This window comes from Epinephelus moara, chromosome 19, assembly GCF_006386435.1.
Source record: "Epinephelus moara isolate mb chromosome 19, YSFRI_EMoa_1.0, whole genome shotgun sequence".
In the NCBI taxonomy this organism is placed as follows: Eukaryota; Metazoa; Chordata; class Actinopteri; order Perciformes; family Serranidae; genus Epinephelus; species Epinephelus moara.
Window position 1 is genome coordinate 37594366 of NC_065524.1, and position 23423 is coordinate 37617788.

Sequence of the window (23423 nt, forward strand, 5' to 3'; positions counted from 1 at the left end):
GATATGGATCAAATATTAACAAGCAGATTATTCCAAATATAAAGGCCTTATTAGCTAATAACTTAGAGACTGTAGGAACATTAAAAAGAGCTGTGTGTCTCAGTTGATAATTAGAGGAGAACGGTCCTATTAACTGCTTTACTGAGGGTACCAATGATGCTGTCTTCTTATGATGGGATTGTCTTTGTTTACATCTCTTCCAGGCTGCAGTACTTGGCACAACCAGCCGGGGGCGTCCCTGCTTCACCACAGTCAGGCTGCAGAAACAAAGGCAGGTCGGTGTGATTCACAGCAGCCAGCGTCCACCAAGCGCAAACACATAAATCCCGGACCATTGCAAAATATGATCAGATGTGTTTACAATACAGAGACAATGCAGCGCATACAATTAATGGGATGATATATTCTGTTTGAATAATATTAATATGAAATACAGCCTGCTCTGCGCTCTGACAGTCTCCACACATGCAGGTTTATTTCTCCATTAAATGTTAATCAGATTCCCATATTGCCAGTAAGAACATGCTGATTTGTTTTTACGGTTTCTGTAAAGTTTTACAAAACACAAAATATATCATGAGCTAATGTGCACGCAGCGTGGGGCCCGTGTAATTGTTGCCAGGTCTGTGGAGGTTCAGTGAATTTCCCACAGCAGAGCGGAACAAGTAAAGTATCCCTCAGGTGTCTTTGGCTGCTGTCTCGAGCTGCACACATGCTTTTTGTGAGGGGATATTTGGACCTGTGTTGGCCTGGCTGCTCCGCTCTGTGCTGGATCTGCAGCTTGTGATAGATGTGCCATGTTGGCCCCGTGTCGGCCCCGTCGTGCCTTTCCTGCACATTTAACTGCGTCTCGACCGGATGCCACCAATTAATGGCTGTGGGCGCTCATTTCCCTCGCATCCCACCACACACACACACACACACACACACATACATACAGGGAATACACACAGATAGATGTTTTCTTTCACCTCAAGCAGCCCTGCGCCGTGCGTAAACAATGCGTAAAAGGCGCATATAAGACACGAGATCATGTATAAGATCCTCCAAATCACTGCGAATACGTTTTAAACATACAGAGACGCTGATATCGTGTATGCAGCGCTACAATATGTGCCTGCCGTGTGTAAAGCCACGCATTTTAAACTACTATATCTCTTGTCTTTAGACGGCAAACTGTCGCTCTAATGATTAAACGTTCAGGATCACCGTGTATCCGCGGAATAATGCGGAGCACATTTAAATCCTCCCACATGGGAAAGATCCCCACATTTGAAAAGCTTCCCAGTTGAGACATCACGGACTCTAAATGTATCTTGCCCACCTCGAGAGGTTTGACGCTCCGTTAAATTATGCGCGTAACAAAGATCGTCTATGTTACAGAGCATCGTTTTAACTTAAAGTTTAAATGTCTTTGTTTTTCCTACATATGTTGATGTGTTGACAGAGATTTTTTTTATGTTTGTGCGCAGTTGTTTGGTTCTTTGTTTGAGCCAATGAATTCGTCTCTCATTTATTAGACACGTCATGTTTGAGGTAGTACTACGTCACTTCCGTAGATCCCCCTCTCACCAACTCGTCAGCCTCCAGCATGGAAAGTCATCCATCCTCCACTTAAATACGGTCACAACACAGGCAGATTGTGTGTGTGTGTGTGTGTGTGTGTGTGTGTGTGTGTGTGTGTGTGTTGTGTGTGTGTGTGTGTGTGTGTGTGTGTGTGTGTGTGTGTGTGTGTGTGTGTGTGTGAGATGAAAAAAATCACTCGCAGTTTTGCAGTTTGAAACATTTATTTTTTATTTTTATTTTTTATCATCTAAGTGTTTTATCAAAACATTTCCACATATAAAAGAGTTTTTTTCTTCTTGTTTTCTCCCAAAGATGAACACATACAAAAAGACAAAAAGAACAGAGATATTTGCTACATTGAATAAAATATGCTTCTAAATAATACAAATAAAAATAAGTACTGGCGTAGGCTATAATAGGAATCAATAGCATATAAACTGGAATTAAAAAAGAGAACATTTTTATTTGAATGCAACAAAATACTGTTTCGGAGAGGGTTATTTTAAACCTCTTGGTGCTAAACCAACAATCAGAAAGTTCTGTTCGTTAAAACCCTGTAACCCTGAGAGAACACGTTGGATTTACAGTCAGCGTCGTGCATTAAAAACCTGTACCTCCAATTTGGCTGTTTATTTCCCCGTGCGTAAAAATGTTTCACTTCCCCCCTAAATGATCAACTTTGGAGTAAAGAAAACTGCACGGTATGGCTACTCATCCTACTAAATATGCATTGTTTTGGGATGCTCCTCTATGTACAAAATAAAAGCCCAATTATTCTGCGCGTCACCCGCCGAGCAATTTGGCGTTTGTGGTGTTTCTGTTTTGCCCCTTTAAGCGCCAGTATGTGGAAACAACATTTGGTAATGTGCGTATTCATAAGTTAGGCTATTTTATGTTTTAGGTAGTATTCTAAAAACCCTGTATTATGTTTACCCTGTAGAAATCAAACCCTGTTTTCTCCAAAGGACACTCTCCAACCAACAGGCACCGAGCTAGTGCGCCTGTAATATCGGATGTCTAAATATGAAACCTCCAGAGAGATGTCAGATCATCTCAAAACAATCATTCATGAATTAAATATCGGACTAAAATTGGTTTCAACCTCACAACAGAAATACTTAAAAACACTTGAGGTTAAAAAATAAGGCAAAATACATTCTGGATTTTCTGAGGCCTTATTTTGGCACAAAGATGGAAAGCCTGTATTTTTAAAGCAGAATAGTTTCAGTCACCCTGGATCAATTTAGCATCATCAGTTTTGGAGAGTGAAGGTGCCAACATGGCTGCCTGTGACGGCCAAGCTCCGCGTCATGTGTTCAGACGGTTATCAGCGCCTTCACATTGGTGCTGCCGCTGTTGTTGTTGTTGTTGTTGTTGTTGTTGTCCGTTGCCTTCTTGTTTTTGCTCCGTCCTTTGGTGTTGGGTAGCTTGTTATCTTTCTTCCAGCGCATGCGCCGGTTCTGGAACCACACCTTCACCTGCCGCTCGGACAGGCAGAGCGTGTGGGCCACCTCGACGCGGCGGCGGCGCGTGAGGTAGCGGCTGAAGTGGAACTCCTTCTCGAGCTCCAGAACCTGCTGGCGCGTGTAGGCCGTCCGTAGTCGCTTCGGCTCCGGGCCCACGTGGTTCGGATTTACTGTGAGAAAATAATGATTATTATCACAATAAAAAATAAATAAAATAAAGGGAGAGAGAATTAAAGCAAGATCATATTTTTTATTTTATATGTATGCATTATTTTTTTTTACTCATTTGCTATGTCCAATAATTATTATATATTATTCTAAGAATATAAAACGATACCTTACACACTATATTAAAATAAATTAGATTAAATTAGCCAGTATTTTAAATCTTATTTAAATATTATAGCAGTTATTATCATGTGGTCATTTTTAGGGTTGATCTTTATTTGTGGTTGAGCCGGGAGCAGCTCCAGAATTTTTTTATTTTACTTTTAACTCGCAGCTTTTTGTTCAGCCGCAGCTCTGCACACCAGACACACGATTCCGCGTGCGTACACGAACACGCACGCGCGCGCACACACACACACACACACACACACATAACACACGCGCGCGCCATGGCAGGGGCCATAAAACTTTATAGCGGTTGTAATTCTCCCTGACTCTCACTAAGATCATAAATAACTCGACCAACAAAAAAGCGGTGCTCACAAATGGACAAAACACTAGAAAGAAAGAAAGAAAGAAAGAAAGAAAGAAAGAACATAAACATGGAGCCAGGCGAACTGAAATGAGGCGGAGATGAAAGTGTGGATTAGAGAAAGATAAAAATCTCCAGGTTATCTTACCATGAGCGACGTGCACTTTCTTCATCCACGGGTAGACAACAATAGGCGGCTTGTCTTTCCCCTGGCAGGCCGTTTTCCTCTGCACCTGAGCGGGCTTTGCGCAGGTCATCCAGGCCTGGCACTGCAGGTCACCCACGGAGAACCTCGACTCCTTCCCGGTGCCATCTGTCTCCCTGTATCCGGGGAAGGCAGCACCTTGGTCCTCTCCATCCTCCCGGTGGTGCCCCTGCAAAGAGTGATAGCCGGTTTGTTGTGGTGTGTATGGAGGCGGAGGGGGCTGCATGGGCTGATAGCCCCCTCCATAACTACCACTGTCCTGGGGGTTGTTGTAATACCCCCCTTGGTCACTAAAATTACTGTAATCTTCTTCACAAGGCGGGAACTGCGGCTCAGCATATTTACAGCTCACCACGTAGGACTCCATGATTGATTTATAGCGAGGCTGGTAGGAGAATACTAATTTTTCTTTCTCTCCCCTCTCTGTGTCTCTTTTTCCCCCTCTGGCATCAAGCCATCCTGCGGCTGTCAAATAGACGGACGGCCGTGCGGGCCACGTGACCCCGCGGCCAGCCAATGAGAGAGGGCACTCCGGGTTGTTTATGTCAGACGTAATGGGATAATTTGGTGGAAAAAAATGTTCATTATAGGACTAATGAAGCTCTGGTGGCGGGGAAAATGTTTAAGAATAGATGTTTGAGAATAAGGTTAAGAATCCTTTAGACATCATGGAGACTAATTATCATCAAGAATTAATTATGTTTAGTTAGGCTATTCCTATCTATCTATCTATCTATCTATCTATCTATCTATCTATCTATCTATCTATCTATCTATCTATCCATCTATCTAATCTTGTGTCTCTATCTGCCCCTCCCCACCCCCTCCCACACACAGCACCTATTGAAAACGCACGGACTGTAGATTTATGACTTTTGGCTGAGTGACTTTTACCCCCTCACAGATGGCCGGAGCTGAAAAATTAATCTGGCCCATATTGAGGGGCTGCGGGGCCATATTTGGCCTTGTGGCGAGTCAAAGGACGGACAACAAAACATGGCCGGTCAGAAAGGCCTCCAATAAAAGAATGAGATAAAAGGTTCCCAGACAGTGACTAGTAGTTGGCTTTGTTCGGGCCGGGGTCAGCCCGAGGTGTCCCGCTCACCACCGCCACCAACTCGGCTTTTTAAAGACATTCCCGGGCTTAAAAAATGACGCTGAAACGAGAGAGAAACGCGACAGGGCTGAAAAATGAAAGCGAATTACGCAAATCCAAAGAGATAAATATGTTAAATTTGAGCCCTCACACGGAGGAAAAGTCGTAATGAGGGAGCTTGTAGCTATTCCGTGCGCACCTCATGCGTAAATATTTTATCTTGCGCTAAAACGCAGTCCAACATGCTAAATCACAAATGCCATGTCCTAAAGAAAACACATTAGCAGTGAGGATCAGATCATAAATCCGTGTTATATCCTCCAGGATCTCATGAAGACTTCTCCTTTGGCTGCAGCTGCTGCTCTCTGAGGACGCTGAAGGTCTGATGCTCAGCCAAAAGCTCTTTAATAAGCCCTGCGATGTCGTATTACTTCTGCCTAATATGCCCTGTAATAATGCTCTAATAAAGAGCGGAGGAAGGAAATGTTTTTGCTTGGCTGAGGCATTAAAGGAGCTCATGCGGAGGGTGTAAATGGTTTGAGGGTTTTGGCATGGCTGACAGAGTACAAGTGAACTAAGGATTATATGGGCTTAATATATCTGATCTAATGAGTCATCTGTTCAGAGTGGCTCATAATGGATGATAGAAAATGACTGATAAGCTACTAGAACGGTGATAAAGTGACTAAATCTCACTTTTATGTCACTTTGAATATTTTCTTGTGTTTTATAGGCAGTGGTGGACTAATGCCATCCAACAGGCAGAGCATTTAAACGTGAAAACAAATCTGGGCAGTGAAGGAGTCCCTTGCCTCAGCAGCTTCCTGAGATGCACTGAGCAAAGCCCCTACACCATGATTTGGTGTAACTGCTTGTGTTAGAATTTCACAGGAGGATTTTCAGCCACTTGGTTATTTTTAAGCTTCAATTTCAGACATTTGGTGAGATAAAGCAACATATCTGTAGACAACAAAATGGGAAATGGATGCATGTGTGCCAACAAATTTAAATCATATATTGTAGTAAAGAAAACAAACTGAAAGGTGGATTTTATGCATGTTAGTCAGGATGTCAGCATACATGTTAATATAGTGTTAAGTTTTGTGTAAACAAATAGCTTCAAAATACTCAGAAATACTCCACACAGCCTTTCTTTATGAGTAGTGGGCTGCAGATGTTCACATCATTGAGGCAGCAAGTCTTGTTGCCTTTACTTATTCCTGTGTTTAAAGGAAGACTTCACCCTCCAAGTGATCATTTGCGTGTCAGTTTCTTAACCTGTGTTACGTTGAATTCAGGAAGGAAACTGTTTTTCTTGCATGCCTCCATGGCGCATGAAGAATCCAGACACAGAAAGAATTCTTGATGAATTGCAGTCATAAGGGTCCACACTTAACAACACAAAACTATATCCATCTACAACCTACGCAGTGTAACCCAAGTCTCATTTATCCAGTCGTATGCTCACTGTTTCCTAAACAGATGCATTTTCACTTACACTGCACTCACCTCATGCATGGACGAGGAGTGAATGCACTGTTTTTGCAGGAGTGTTTTTAACAATAAAGTTTCAGCCAAAATGCATGTGTTTGGGACGTACTGATCCAGCCCAGTCACCAGAAGAAAATGTTGGCACTGTATGTTCCTGCAAATGCATGTTTCAAACATATATCAGCATTTCTAAAGTGACCAAGTATGTGAGCTGACATTGTCATAGGATGTTGACTTAGATGCCTGCCAAGCTGCCACCATATGAGACCAACAAACAGCAAAACTGGTTGTGTTTTAACCAGCAGGGGCAGTGCCACAAAAAGCAGTAGCTTTTTACCAAGATATCGCTGCTGGGATTGTGCCTGTAAAACTGGATGTTTTAAGCCAAAACATGATCTTTTCCTAACCATAATCAAGCAGGTTTTTTTGGTTAGAGAAGTATTTTACCGTTGTAAAGATAGTCTGGGCTGTAAACTGCGCTGTTCATGCGGTAGAAAGACGCGGCTACTTTTTAAATCGGTGCTACAGGACTAGAGAAAACAGAGAAAAAGGATATGGTTTGCTTTTGCTTAAGAGGTAGAGAACCAACAACTACCAGAACGCAAAATGCACACCAGACCAATAAATGTTCCTGCTGCTGGGTGACATAATGCTAACTTGTCCGTTTGACACAATGGCGGCTGGCTGGTACCAAACAATCTTGTATTACAGTTAAACAGTAAGCTAAGCCATGTTTCTGAAAACATTTGAGATGAGAAAAAAGGCAATGCAGTGACTCTTATCTTGGTTTATATTTGATCAGCACTGCTTAGTTTTAACAATTGATTTCAGATTTTCTCAGCCTCTGAGAACTCTTGCTATTACAGCTAAACACGGCCAAAAAAGCTCTATTACCATGGTTTGAAATTACCTGGATCTTCTGCATTATGGCACCCAAAGAGCAAGCACACTAAACTTTCGGCAGCCAAGTGCAGATGGCTTTCGCTGGCTGGACAGCTAACTTCGGGTTTAGCAATTCACAAACTTGAATGGGGATGAAATGATTTAATCTTGCAGCTCTTCTTAGACTTTTGAAATGTCATCAAACTGAACAACTCAAAGCTTGATAATGAAACGAAACATTTTGCAGGGGTTGTGAAGCTGAAAAAAATGTATCCACTGATTTACAGACGTCTCTTTCCCAATACAAGTCTATGGGAAGAAGTCTTTCGGGCCCCATGGCATGACATGACAGACCCAGACAGTGTAGTTCCACTTTTGGCCACTATGTAAAATTGGCGCACCTTCTGGGGGCCTAATGGTGGTCAATACGAAAAAAAATGCAGAAGCAACAGCCCAAGAGCCAGAGAAACTCAGCCGAATATGCATAACATGTCATCTGGTTGAGTTTCGCTGGGAGAGGGGCCGGTAGATCTAGGCACTGGTTGGATGCAGGGACGTTTACCATAGTTCATGAACTACCCACAGTGTTACAATACAAAGCCGGTTGAAAATCTGTGAGGTGTCCCTTTAATGAATGATACAATGGTACATTGCCAAAATCTTTATTGGCAATAAGGTTGACCGAACAGACAACTGGATAAATGAGACTTGGATCATACTGCACAAGTTGTGTGAGAGCTTGTAAATGGATGTTTTGAAACAGTTTAGCTGGTGTTAAATGCAGTCTGCCAGAATTTTCTCTTTTTGGATTCTTTGTCCAACATGAAGGCACGCAAGAAAAACCTTTCCTTCCCAAACTGAGTAATTGATCTACTAATGATCTTTTGGGGGAGAGGTATTGCTTTAAGCTTTGTGCTGCAGCTAAATAGCTTTCTTAATCAAGACTCAACTGAGCGGACTTAAACGCTGCCAGTAATCACAGTGTAATGACATCTGTGTGTAACTCTGCTCGTCCAAACCATCCTGGTGATCAGTTTGGATGCAAATAGCAAAGAATGACACGACAATCTAACTTCCCCTCGTTCACCCCATTGGTGCTGCTCGATGTGTAGACAGCCGTAGCCTCCAGGAAAGTGTGAGTTGTAGAAAGTGAAAGAGAGCAGGACCACAGAGCAAAAGCACTGTTAACAGTCGTCGGTTTTTCATTCCCCTCCCTCTGATTTTGATCGATGGTTAGTCATCACCCATAGACTCCCCTAGAACCCAATCTGTGACTGAGGCAGCTCCACACACATTCGGTTCTACAGGGTATATATAGGCGAAGCTTAACGTCACGGCTCACCGCTGATGACTTCTTTTGGTTGCTGACAGAGATTTACACTCACACCTTCTCACAGAGATTTTTTCCTTTGATTGTATTTGCTTCGACTCACAACTCAACCCATCCCTTCATTTTTTATAGAGGTGTTTCCATTATTCAACACATGATGTATCAGTGTCACTGTGTAATTGATTGAAACCATTAACAGTGCTTGTAGCATGTAGCTTTTTGACATCGATAACTCATTAAGGTACACCACATTAATTCTGATACATATGTGTAATTACTGCAAGCAAGCAAGACTGTTATCTCGAGGACTGGCAGCCTCAACAACATGGTGGATATCAGGTTGGGATATCTGTATGAAATCTGTCTCGTAGCAGCACAGTGAGAGAGAGATTTACAGAGGTAAATAGCCGGAAGGGGAGCTGCGTTTCCACCGGAGAGGGAGCTAAAAGTTTATCATAATGGCACATGGTGTACAAGTGAAACTCTAAAGAAAGAATACTTTTAAAAACTTGCATCAACAACACCATTAGATACGTTTTCTTTCCACCCACAGTCTCATTTGTCGTAATTAAACCACATAGCAGTGTCAGAAATACTGAAATCATGATGTTTGAACCCTCTTCATCATCGTACATCGTTCAGCTCTGCATTGCAAGAGCATTCCTAATCAGTATGTGTGACCATGGCTATTTTACTGAGGTATATATGCTTATACTGGATCGGAAAAAGTGTCATGAGTACATATAGAACTGTAAAAACAGTGGAAATGAATGATTTTCTTCACAAAATGGGAACCTGACTGATGTTATATAAGCGCCCTTGATGCTGCCTCTTCAAGATGGGAATATTGTGCCGTTATTCCATTGCTTTTCTTTATCAAAGGTAAAATCGTGGGGAGGGCAGGGGGACAGTGTTGTCTCGCCTTTAAATCAGCAGCGGAGGTAGTAACAGTGCAGAACCAGCATCTGTGTAAAAGGGACAGAATGCAGGACAGGATCATGGGCAGGACAGGTGTGACGTTTTGACGACGTGTGTTATGTGCAGCCTTCCCCAGGAGATTTAATAAGTAGCTGATAGCAGTTAGCAGCTAACTCAAAGAGGAAGAACAGCAGCCGAAAATGTCCACAAATTGGGAAAACAGTGAGGTCCAGGAGTCCCTTACCCTCCAGCAGAGGACGAGATCAGCCGCCATATAACAGGGACAGTGTTTTAAAAGCACTGCCAACATGTATGTTATATGTCACACTAGAGGCTGATGCTGTCATGTTAAATGCATAGACTTTAATAGTAACTAGATAACAGACTCCAAGATGACACGATAGAATATATCGATAGAATTCACGATAGAAAGATTCATAATTGGTCTTGTTGGCAGTTGTAGGTGTCCTGTCAACAGTTTTACAGACGTCTCTTTTATTATGGCGGTCTATGGGGAAATGATTTTTCAGCCGCAGGGGATTTTGTCACTGCAATACTGAGAGTGGCCTCTGGGAAAAATCTGCTGCAAGGCTAGCGGCTTTCCTGGAAGTCTGAAAATCCCACAGTGGAGCGCCATGATGCCGCTGTTGTTTGGTTCTGTGCAAAAATGCAAAAGCAGCATAAAGGAGGGACTTCGTAGTTGCCGTGTTGTGCAATGTCTGCGGAAAACAGGCTATAGTTTGTTACTGATGGCCTCACGTGGTTGAACAGCCCTCGTATATTTTGTTATTTTAAACATTTGATAATAACCAGGAACAATCGAGTCTCGATCAGTTGGTTCATCCACCTTTTCCACAGCTTCACCAGCTATCTACGGTTAATGACAGTTGGTCATCTGCCAAAGTTGCTGAACAAGCCACCAGCCTGTTTACAAGCTACCAGCCGCAGTGCAAACGTGACCAGCATGGAGATGTTGGCTGATAGCAGTTTGCAAACTTGGCCTGGACCTCAGATTGGACTAAAAATGGAGGCTGCAATGTTTGAACGAACGTGGCCCTGAGGGCTGGTCTTAAATTTCCCATTTAGATCCTGCTGAAACACACAGATGATGGTCCGCAGCCGCTATAGATGTTTATGATTCAACATCTGTCGTCTGCTGGCCAGTGGAAGCGCCGCAGGCTATATATCCAAGGTCTGAATTATAATCAGGCGGTGAGAGGCATTTCACAGATATAGCTGATATCATATTGTTGTTTTTGTCTCTTTGTTCACTGGTCTTGCGTCAGTATGTATTAGATAAAGGGTAAATGTTATCATATACTGGTTTCTATCCCACCCCATTTATTTATGCTCATACTCTTTTTTTTTTTAATTTTTCCATTCCCACATCTCTTGTCTTTATTCATACATGGTAATATATTATTAGGAATATATAGCTGACATTTCCTGGTGCAAATAGGAGCTGTTGTTCATGTGTATTAACTGTATGTTTGGAACAAGTTGCCACAGGGATTGTCTGTTCCCAGATCTTGCCTTGGGGCAATTTTCTGCATCCCGGCAGGAACTCATTTCTGCTGTTTATTCCCAGGGCTGTTTGAGTGAGGAGCTGCTGAAAACTCTGCTCTGAACCATTTGTTGTTAAAGCTAAAAAGCTTGGGTAGCACATAGTGAGAGAAACAGCAAGCAAGATTGGTTTGAACACAAAACATGAAGAGTTTTGCAGCTGAGCTAAACATTGATTTTTAACATTTTGAATGGATTCGGTTGAGTAATGAAGGTGCAGTTTCAGGAGTTTGGAGCTCCTGTCCTGCAGATGAAAAAGTACAAAATGCTCCAATATCTATTCAGCTCAGGACTATTAATCCACGCCTGCACTAAAAAAGGACTTTGACCTAAAACTTTTCATTTTTCACACTGATTCCAGCCCAAACTCTGCAGCTGAATGGGGGGGTTGAATGCAGGAATCATTAGCTCGCACCTTCTGAATGGAGCTCCACAGCTCTGAACTTTGGCGGACTCCTTTTTAGAGGCAACAACAACAACAGGGAGATGTTTCGCTTTTTGAAAGAGCATTCTTCTGTGAGAATGTAGCCTAGCTGCCGTCAGGTCGCGAGAGGGTCAATCAGAATCGTTGACCGCTGGTTCACCGTTTCATTAGTCCTCGCGCTGGACAGGGCCACGCAGGGGCTCGAGCTGGGGACCATCCAGAGTTCACGCGGCCTGCGGGAGTCGCGAGCCCATTGTTTCACAGCTCTCTGTGGATGGATTATTGTTGTGAAAAGGCGAATGCTGGTTTGAAATTAAAGGGTTAAAGTGCGAGAAAATGGCCATTTTTATCAAATATAATCCACTGATTTAATCTAATTAAATAGATTTTTTCCCTTCACTAATTATTCCTGCCGTTTAATCACCCCTCATATATCACTTTTCAATTATTGGCAAAGTATTGATCACCATTTGTGCACCATGAGTTCCTCTATTGTTGAACATGCTGTCCTGATTTTTACTTTGCAGATTATATTTTAATTTCTCCCGCAGCCCTCTGAGCTCATATAACAGCTGCTTTTCTTATATCAGTCTTTTTAGACAAACTCTGCCTCTCTGTCATATAAAGCCATTCACAAGTGGCTTTTCTTTCTCGGGGTCGTTTCACTTTTTCATCTTAGACAGGCTGACCGCCGGCTCACCCCTCCGCCCCCGGCCCGTTGCCGGGTCAAAGCCGAGCTGAGAGCTGCTCTAACCCGGTTTAGACATTAACTGCGACTTCCAGCCCTGCATGGGAACACATGCACCGTCTCAGGCTGACCAGTGCGAGCGAGAAGGAGCCTCGAAATATGACTGTAAATGAAGAATAAAATATAAGATTGCAGAATTTTATATATATTTTTATGCCAGCAGCTGCAGAAAGCAATATGTGGAAATTATTGGTTTATTGATGAGCAAATTGGGATAAGCCTCAGATCGATTTAATGGCCCAGAAGGTAAAAAAGAAATAGTCTAAATAACACGACAAAGACGATAAATTAAAAAAAAAAAAAAAAAAACATTAAAAAAAATTAAATAATCGACTGAAGGAAATTGTAGGCTGTGGTTTATTTATGTATTTATTTATGTTTCCAAAATAGTGTAGACTGTAAACTTATTATTAAAATAGATTAGAATATCCTGCTTCAAACATCACTATATTATTGTGAATAGGCCTAAGTCTGGGTTTAAAACCCTTTGCATCACAGAGGCTGTAAGTGTTGCTGAATATTATCTAAATACAAAATGTTTTCGACCATTATAATAAAATAAGAATTAACAAAATGCTTCCTCTGGCTGAAACCGCCAGTCTACAGAACATTTGTGCACAATCCACTGCACCTGAAACAGCCCCTGCACCAAATGTGCTCTCCGACCCTGCACATGATTTGGTTAAAGGTAGTTTCAGAGATTCATGTCACTGATGTCGTGTATTTGTGTCTGTCACGCGCGCCCCCAGCTGTGACTGTAATCAGAATTTTCTCCTCCTGGTCATAAACTGCTGCTGTACAGTTTCTCCTCTCGCTCCTGTTTACAGCTGCAGAGGAGGGAGGAGAGGAGAGGAGGTTTGGTTTGAGCAGCACAGATAGTCGTAAAAATTTAGCATGTCGAGAAAGTGCCATAACTCCTGATAACTCAAACCGTGTTTACATATATACACTTAAAACATCCAGCAACACGAGCAGGACAGGGAATCACTGTGCAGAGTCAGTCTGACGACAGGTCGCTGCTGAAGGTGCTCAAGTGACAACTCCTGCAGAGAAATCTGAAATGTGTTTTCCGATAGAATATCATTAAAGCTTAATTTCAGTGGCTACTATCGCCAATTTAACTTTGATTCTCTGAAACCTGGAGCGACATCATTTCTGTTGTGCTGCTTTCAGACAAGTTTTTAATTTCGATTAAATATTTGCGATTTCTTTCAAAAGAAAAAATAGGGGCAAAGGCGATGAGCAACTTGGTAGGACATGTCCCAACAATTCCAAAATATTAATAGATTCAGATAATTATTTTAAATAAATAATTAAATAAAAACCCAGGGGAAAAAGAAAACGCTATGGCAAAAAACTATATATTATTACATTTTAAAATTATGACACAGATTTTTCTTTCGTTTTTTTTCTCAAGGATTTAAAAAATATTTTTAAACACTTTTTTTCCGGTAATTTCTGTCTTTGTTTTTAACTTTCTCTCCTTGTTTTTCTTTTTTAACTCATTTTCTTACTTTTAATTTTCTCTTTTTACTAATTGTTTTGCACATTTTTGGGCCATTGCTTCTTCCGACGTTTTTGAAAGAAATCCAGACAATTTGTTCGGGTTTCAAAAGGTTAACATAGGAATTATTATTAATATGTCGTCTCTGAACGGCAGATTATGATGTCAAAATCCTAAATCTGATAATCCTAGACATGTGGAAGAATTTAGGCGCTTCACAAAGTAAAGGATGGACTGTATGCTCACTTAGGAACACATATGCTGCGGAGATCGTGCACACACACAAGCACACATCTGTCCTATCATGTTAAAGACAGTGATGGGAAGGTTACTTTGAAGTGTAACAGGTCAGAGATCAGTTAGACTGTTAAAAATGTATTTAAATGGCTTCATCACAGTGATGTAATTTATGACATGTTATTATTTTAATTACTTTTCTGACAAATGTTTTTAACTGAACGAACACCCAAGTGCCTGACTGATGCTATCAAATGTGTCCCAGCAGCTCTGCTGACCAGCGCTGTCTGGATATTTGTCAAGAGATTTAACCCCTGTGTAATCACCAATATTTTTATTAAGGAACTGTGATTTAATTATATATTTTTCTCTGTAACTTTAACTGATTATAGTTACATTTATTTGTAGTTTAATCACGTCAATACGTTACAATTAACTGGTTACTCCCCAACGCTGGTTTAAGACTTGCTATAAAATAAGCGATGTTAAACCACAGACCTCTGTTAACTTTAAAAATATAGAATAGGTCTGAACATAGAGCCTGTTTGAGTCACTGCAACAGTCCTCCCTAATAAATAAATAAATAAATAAATAAACAGGGGAAATCTGGAAAGTCCTTGGACATTTTGGATACAAAAAAGGCCTTTAAAACGCGTTAAAATCAATGACTGACCTCAATAGTGGATATTTTTAGGACGTTAAATAGATATAGATAATTTTATTGTCCACCTCAGTGGAAATTTGGCTTCCCTCAGACACATCAAAGGTACACACACACCACACGTAACACAATACACCATTAAAAACGTACGATTTTACAACCTAGCCAATGATACAATATAGTCCAAGTATAGGGCATTAAGTTATATAAATAATAAAAGAGAGCGCATCTTATAAAACAGTTCCCAAATCCCTGACATGTTTAGTCTTCTGGTGAATAGTTGTTTCGGTGCAGCAGCAATTTCTGAAATTATAGTTTATATAAAACAACAAAGGTTTAAGGTTTAAAAAAGAAAATGAAATCAAAGCATTTAATGTGACCAAGTGTCACGTCTTACCCTGAACCCCGCCTTGAATTTCACCAAATCAAGGCCTTGAAAGTGTTTGAATTTAATGTCCGTGAGACTGTGAGTGCGCTTTCAGCCCAAACTATGATTTAATTAGATCAAATGTCGGACTACAGGTGGATGTTTGGATCTTTGGACCCCCCCAGTCACCTACACAGGGGCCTTTGGGTGCTCCTCGGACCACAGCTTGAATTGGGGGAACACCCCCCCCCCCCCCCTCTCATCACCACCACCTCTGCCCCCCTGCTCCTTACAGTCATAACTTCATATCTGCGCCAAATATGAAAACAAGACACACTTACTTGTTCTGCGCTACTCTCGCGTTAAAACACGGCCGTGAGTTACAGTAAAATCCCGTTGGAGCGGATCGAAGCAGATTATCGGAGCCGTGTCCGCTGTTTCTGCTCTCTGCGACACAAAGAGCATTCTGTTGATTTCGGACAAATATCGGCTACCAATCCCATCTGGCCGCCTGTCGGCTATTTTCTCTGAGTTATATTTTGGGGCTTGTCAAACGGCCGGCAATAAAACACACTTTATTACCGTCACGTGCTCTGCTTTTTTTTTTTTTTCTTTTGCTGCTCCCACTCGGGTTCATAAATTATTAGGCCCTGCACCGAGAGCTGCTTTATTCGATAATGGCGCCAAAGGAAAAATGCTTTAATCTTTGCGGTTTGATGCGATTGGAGTTTAAAATATAACGCCTGTTGTGGTCAGCATAATTTACAGGGTGATTTGAGTAGCTGCAATGTGTTTTCCCTCTTTTTAAATTCTGTTTTTATTCTATTTTTGACTTTTTTTTTAAAGAAATTATTTTTTTCTTTTTGTTTCTGGTGTTTGAGTGAAATAATTTGCCCTTTTTATACTAATCTGAGCTTTTTCGTTGCCATAATAATTAAAGGCTGCACATTTTCCTCCACAAAATAGTGTTGGACATTGTGAATGTTGTAAAAATCCGTGCGTAAATCTGATATTTCTTGTGCGTAAAATGCTGTCACCCTGCCGAGCCCCCCGTGTGGTTTCGCACTGCAGTCCTTTCCTCCACAACCAGCAGAGACTAAACGCTGTTTGCATTTTTCCGGATGTTTCTGGAATGCTGTTTGGAGCATTTGTTTCCTGCTTTGATTTCCGTAAATGGGGAGCAATAAAACCATAAAGTGGCTCTGTGAAAACACTCCGCGGGTCCCTGTGTGTGTGTGTGTGTGTGTGTGTGTGTGTGTGTGTGTGTGTGTGTGTGTGTGTGTGTGTGGCCGTGTGTGTGTCCTCAGCAGCTCTGCGGCTGCTCGAGTGTCAAAACAATTCATTAAACCACAAGTTGCATAAAAACTGCTTTTAAAAACAGACTTACATGACGATAAGTTAATTATAACAGGCACAATAATAATAATAATAATAAAAACGTTTGGAATTGAACTTTATCAAGGCGCATTCATTCAGCCATATGTCTGCAGGATAAAATATCTGAACAAGGCACATTTCACATGTTTGATCATGTGCAGCAAAACATGTAATTTGGGTTTTTGGTTTTGATTTATTAGTGTCGTTTTCAGAAATGCTGGAAACATCTCCAACATGCTCAGCAGCCACACAACAGATTAATAATGACGCACAGTCTGAGCTGGATGGCGCCAGTGCACAATTGCGCAGTGTCCACGAAGTGTAAAATTATCTTTTTCTCTATCTTTCCTTTAATTCCTAAAGTGTCACGGCTGTTTTTTTAAACCCACTTGGATCTGTGATTTATGGCGCCTCGGCTTGGCGTCCTGCCTAATAACGCCCTCTGAGCAGCTGGAGCATAAAATCCCGTCCAGACCAAACAGAAATGTCCCGACACAGGAGAGCGGATCAAGTCGCACTGATCGAGGTGCATTCATGGTAACTGGGAGAAGAGGATTCTCATGACCTCCAAGCTGAATGAACAGGAGGGCGAGTGGGAAGATGGTGACGTTATACTGGAGTCTGAAGCCAGAATACTGATGCTGCTGGAGAATGCGTCATTCTTGAATCTGTAGCGCCCTCTAGTGTTTAAATGATACGCAACAGCACCATCTCCGGTGCGTGTGGAGCTCCTGCAGGATGCAGCGGCAGATCAACACCATTGTGGCTGCTTATTATGATGTTGATCATATACGAGGAAGATGTGGCAGCATTTGAACGAGGAGCAGCAAGTAGATCGGTAATATTGAAATTAATTTAGTGTGTGTGTTATTGTGCAGATAAGCGTCTATGATGCAAGTTTGAAAAACATTTTTATGTATAGTATTTAAATAAATAGGCTGTTTTTGCATTTCGAGCCCTTTCTAGAAGCATGCTGCACTGTGAGTCACGCATTCCCTGACAGTCACCGCCCCCTGGTGGCTCATGATGACAATAGCACCCATAAAATGGCATACAGATGTAAAATAGGATGAATGAACAGTCTGGCCACCACTTCAAATTCAAAACCACATAGATTATATCATGTGACACAACTTATTCCTTATACCTCACACAGTTTGTGTAATTAAGTAAAAACAAAAAGCCATTTCTAAAAAATCAAAATCTGGACCCTTCTGTTCTCTCCAACTTCAGACCTATTTACAAGCCTTTTTTTGTCCAAAGTTTTGGAAGAAGTAGTTATTTAGTTTATTCAGTTGCAAACATTTTTTAAATGACTAATGTATGTATAAAACCTTTCAGCCTTTAAGAGTTTTTAATGATCTTTTAGCTGTTGACTCAGGCAGCTCTGCTGTCCTGGTGCTGTTAGACCTGACCGTTTCCTTCGACACTATGAAGCACAGCATTCTTTTTTTCATGCCTGGAACATTGTGTGAGTATTAAAGGTACAGCCCTCAAATGGTTCCAGCTAAACGTCACTGATCGGAGCTTCTCTATTTGCCTCAGTGAAAACAGTGGCCCCACTTACTTTGGGGTTCCACAAGGCTCCATTTTGGGCCCTTGCCTCCTCTCACTGTATATGCAACACATTCTCACTCCGGCCTCATCGCAGTTCGACGTTTGGTTGTAGTCTTTAAATATCGAGATACAATGTTCAAGGTACCCTTAATGTAAGTGCATATTGTCCTTTATGAACTAAATAAACTAAACTAAACTAAACCCTGGGCGCATTGGTTGTTGATGTTCTGGGACGCCGTGTCAACTTCAGCCTGTTACATGCATTGTCTGATTTCAAAATACACTTCTGTTTTAACAGGAAATGTACAGTTTGCATACAGTCTCTTTCAAAATAAATGCACTACTTCGATACAAAACTGCAAATTGATGTTTTTTTTCCCTTCACCTGGTTACATTAAGTCGGTAGTTTTTAGACGCCATAACAAAATAATGGCAACCAGCTGCAGATGACGCCAATGCAAAAGGACAGCTTTTTTTGTCAATGTCTGATGCCCAACCCAGTCTCACTTAAGAGTGAGACTGGGTTGCAGTGAGCACTCCCAAACAGTGGCCCCACTTACTTGTGGGGTTCCTCAAGGCTCCATTTTGGGCCCTATCCTCTTCTCTCCATTTCTCTGCTTTTGCAGATGATGTCCCGATATATTTATTTATTAATCAACTTACTTCAAACTGGAAAAAGAAAACAGGACCATATAACACCAGTATTGGCCTCCCTCCACTGGTTTCCTGTCCATTTCAGGATTGATTTTAAAATTGTATCGCTGGTTTTAAAGGTTTTAAATGGTCTGGTGCCACCTTATCTAGCAGAACTTCTGTATCTTCATACTCCAGTGAGAGCACTGAGATCGAGCGATCAGATGCTCTTGGATTTTGCGTGTCTGCCCCTACACTCTGGAACATGCTTACCTAAACAAATGAAAACTGCTCCGACATTAGAAACTTTTAAGTTGCTACTGAAAACCTGCCTCTTCTTGTTGGCGTATGATTGATTGAGCCTGAAAGCTTAAATTTATTTCATCTCCTGTTGTGCTGCAGTTTGCTCATTATGTTTATTTACTTTCATGTCCCATTTGATGTTTGATTCTGTACTTACCTGCTTTTATATTTTGTGACTGTTCAGCACTTTGGTCAACTGCAGATGTTTTTAAAAGTCCTCTACAGATAAAGTTTGACTTGACTTAAAATATCAAGTGACAATAGAAGAAAACCGTCATTGCCAATTTGAATATTTCTTAAAAAATAATTAAATAGCTTTGGGTTTTTAGTTTGCTTATATGATTTCTTTTTGTTTGTTTAATTTTTGTTACCTGTGTCAGATGGCGATGCTCAGCTGCTTTACTTCAGAAAAACTGCTCAAACAGTATCAGTTCTGGAAACAATAAAAAGAAACAAAAGGAAATATGTTATTTGTAAAATGCAAAAGGATGAGCCTCTTATGATGTAAAAATCGTATGATAAATGTCAAAGACAGGCCATGACAGAGAGGTCATTTTATTAAAATTAAAAGTAATACTCAGTATTAAATATCTACAGTAGCATAGAACTGCCAGGCCAGGAAAAAATATCATAGTTAGTTAGTTTTTGTTTTTGTTTTTTTTAACAAAAAAAACTTTTTGTGAAACATCTGGTTATAACGAGACACTTTTCATGTTATTACCTCATTTTTTAAATTTATTTATTTATTGTGGCGTGGCATCAATATGCTTCCGTAATTCTAAGCTTTGTTTAGTAAAACCACTGAATCAATCTCAATCAGGACAAACCTGCAGGTGAGTTTCATCTTTGTAAATGTGCAGCTGAATCTGAAGTCTTTGCACCATCCTGCAGGGACAGACAGATCAGTTATTTATTTATTTATTAGATTATTTATTTATTTATTTATTATAGTTCTCTCTCTTCAAGGTGAGGCTTTATGGTGAGTTGCTACCTCACCTGCACGTGTTTTATTTCTGTCAATTTTTTCTGTCTGACCTCTCTTTTTAATTTAAAAAAACGGTGCACATAAAACACAGACAACATAAGAGACAGACATGTTTTGTAAAACACTGACAGAGGACACAAACACGTCTCTAACCGTCTCTCTCTCAGGCTCTGTGTCTGTCTGTCCTTCTTCTGTCTCTCTGTCCGTCTCAGCCTTTAATTTAATGTTTGTCTCACTCTCTGCATCACTGTCTTCCCTATCTCCTTTTGTCTCTTTGTTTCTCTCTCTCTCTGACACACACACACACACACACACACACACACACACACACACACACTGCCTGCTGCATTGCAGTAGGTTGTAAATACTGAGTGCCAGCTGAGCTTGACTGAGCAGCACCAGTGAAATACTGTCTTTGTTTCCCTCTATCTCTCACACCCCGCCTGCTGCCCTCATGAGGAGGAAAAAAAAAGATGTAAAATTCAAAAAGAGGGAGAAAATACTGTCTCTTTGTGTCTCTGACACTCAGGCTGCCCTCGTAAAAAACAGAACATCAATGAAAACAAAAACACGCAGGAAGGGATTCCTTCTGTCTCTTTCTGTCCATCTGTCCGGGTGCGTTTTATGGAGGAGAAATTCAGTTTCTTTCACAGCGAGGGTTCAATGTAAAAGACATGAAGACACATAGACAAAGAGGAGAAGGCTAAAATGTAAAATGTAGACATTTTCTTGCCTTTTTTAGTTTGAGATGAAAACTATCATTTTTGTTTTTTAGCTGAAGGACAAACATGAAGCCACTTTGAGATATGAAAACACTCAATTTCACATGTGCATTTTAAACCATATTGCTAAAGCTGCATTTTGACAAACAGTTCCTGCATTGGCATCAGACGTCCTTACACAATCTCTGGTAATATTCCCCTTGAATGCATGTGCAGCCTGCATGTGTGCATCTCACCCCACTGAAGTATCTGTTAGTTTGCACAGACCTCAGTGCACATAGAAGTTAAAGTTTTCTGCATCAGGCCTGGTGATTGTCACCAAATACAACTGTGTTACTGCACAAAATGAATCACAAAGGATGCTGATGTTCCCTCTTGTGTTCCTCTGTAAACCCAGTAGCTGCTTGACTTAGTTGGAGCATTTGGAAAGAGACCTGTGCAGACCTGTTTATGCAGTCTATTCATGTATGAATTATGCTCACATGCACCAAATTTTAGTTGGATGTGCAGCTGAAAAGACACATTTGACTGCAGACACAGTCCAGCCTGGTGTGTCACACTAATTCACATACTCTGTAATGTCCTGCAGTCCAGTTAAAGCCTTCTTAATTATATCTATGACGCAACACACATAACAATCTGCAGCAGAACATAAAAGCTGTATTACTGAATCAAACACTCACATGCATAGTGGAGCAATGATTGGGTGTCTGTTCGTTTTCACACCTCAGCTGCATTTCAGACGTCAGAGCTCAGAGCTGGTACCTGATGGCAGCTTCCTGCTGGACTCCATTTTCCTCTGCAGCATCCTGAGACCAACACAACAAACAAATTAAAATACCAAAGCAGAAACAAACAAACATTGAGTCAGAAATTAGTGAAGATGCATTTAGACCGAGGAGTTAGGAAGAGATGGCCCAGAGAGTTAAAACAAGACAGGAAACATGCAAAAGAAAAATCTACGTACTCATCTTCCTCCGCCTGTGAGCAGCCCGGTTTTTTCGATTGGTAATAAACGTTGTTGTATCTAATGTGTGTAAACAACACATTGTTTTGCACGTTTCAACGTGAAAACGCAGCATTTAACGAATAAATCAGACAGAGCTGGTTCCACTTGCTACAGAGAGGTAAAAACATTACAATAAAAACTAGAGAGAAAGCGTCCATGGAGGCGCGCGGATGTCGAGGAGCAGCTCTGGGCGACCGAGAGCGCGCGAGGTAAAGAGGCTGCCCTTGAGGGTACGCACTGCACGCGCACACATGACCGTTGGCGGCCAATGGCGGCCGGTGTCGGCTCGTAAAACGGCTTTTATGACCTGTGTGTGTAAATCGTGCAGACAGAAAGTGGAATTTGTGGCAGCTGCACTCAAGAGAAAGCTGCATTTCCAAATAAGCAAACACTCTCACACACACACCACACACCACACATAAACACGCGCGCGAAGCTTGGTGAATCCAGCCTTAACTCATTTTTTCAAGGCCTCTGGTCCAGTCTGTGCAGTTCTGTTGCATTTTGTTTTTACTATTGACTACTACTTTTTTACAATGAAGGAAACCAGAACTTTACCTGAACCAAAATAACTCAATTTCCAAACATCAGAACAACTTAAACCTCTAAAAACGGAACATTTTTGCTCCAGACAAACAAATCCCCTAAAATAAGATCCTGCCTGGACCAAAATACACATTCGTGTGATATAAAGAAAACAGGGCTCATTACGTTTTATAGTGTCGCCTATAAGAACACATCTTGTTTTGCAGAACCTTAATAAGACATGGTTTATTTTCTGCTTCTTTTTCCCCTTTACATTTCCAGTTCCACCCTGTAAACTGAATAAATAACAAGGAGAGTACCTTAAAATATAAATATGTAGGCCTATTAAAACGAGAGATTGACTGATTTTTATTTTAAACATGTAAAACAAACAAAACAAAAAGACTAAAAAAAAAAAAAAAAAACAATAATTGAGATGTATGATGATCTATATAATAAACTCAATTAATAAATTCAAAAATTTAATTTAGATACCTATTAAACCCTTTCCCAGCGAAATTATTCAGGCTAATTATTTTATAGTGACCATTTGTTCACATGTATTAGTATTATTATCATTATTATTAGTATTATTATTATTATTATTATTATTATGATTATTGTTATTATTATTATTCAATTATATTAGGTTATATTAAATAATATCTCTCCAGCTTTCTGATTCACCATCTTTACCCTTAAAAGAGGTCATAATAATACATATATATATATATATATATATATAGATAGATAGATAGATAGATAGATCCACTACTTTATATTCTCTCTGCAGAAAGAGAAGATGGCTGCCATCACTAAAACTGCTGCAGTACGTCACTGCTCAGCAGTCCTCATCATCGTCATTTCACTGGAACTGAAATCACTATTTCCAGACTTAAAGCCATGGTCAAAATCTTGAGTGCATTTCAACAAGTCATTTAAATAAATTCAGATTATCACATCATTAATTGTATTCCACAGCTTGTATGAATAAGCATTAATGTGGTTATATTGTTCCAATCTGTCTTCTCCGGTGTGCCTCCCTTCTGTGCAGCTGCCATCAAACAGTCGCGTTCTCACTTTTTTCCATTTTCACGATGATGGCAGCCATCTTATTGTAAACTACCACAATCCACCTGTGCATATCTACCATT

The 23423-nt window shown here is 40.8% G+C and overlaps 1 protein-coding gene across 2 annotated transcripts; it reads right to left on the reverse strand.

Annotated features, from left to right (window-relative positions):
• Positions 1-1774: 1774 nt before the first annotated feature.
• On the reverse strand, positions 1775-21929 carry LOC126406813 (homeobox protein Hox-D4b-like). Of its 2 annotated transcripts, XM_050071326.1 has the most exons (4): positions 21703-21929; positions 21419-21544; positions 3881-4106; positions 1775-3202 (listed from the first exon to the last, which is right to left on the reverse strand). In XM_050071326.1, the coding sequence occupies exons 2-4, from the start codon at positions 21470-21472 to the stop codon at positions 2883-2885; spliced, it is 600 nt and encodes a 199-aa protein (XP_049927283.1). In that variant the 5' UTR covers positions 21473-21544; positions 21703-21929; the 3' UTR covers positions 1775-2882. The 2 variants fall into 2 exon arrangements, with proteins under 2 accessions (XP_049927283.1, XP_049927282.1); XM_050071325.1 differs by lacking the exons at positions 21419-21544; positions 21703-21929 and having other exon boundaries at positions 3881-4744.
• Positions 21930-23423: the final 1494 nt, after the last annotated feature.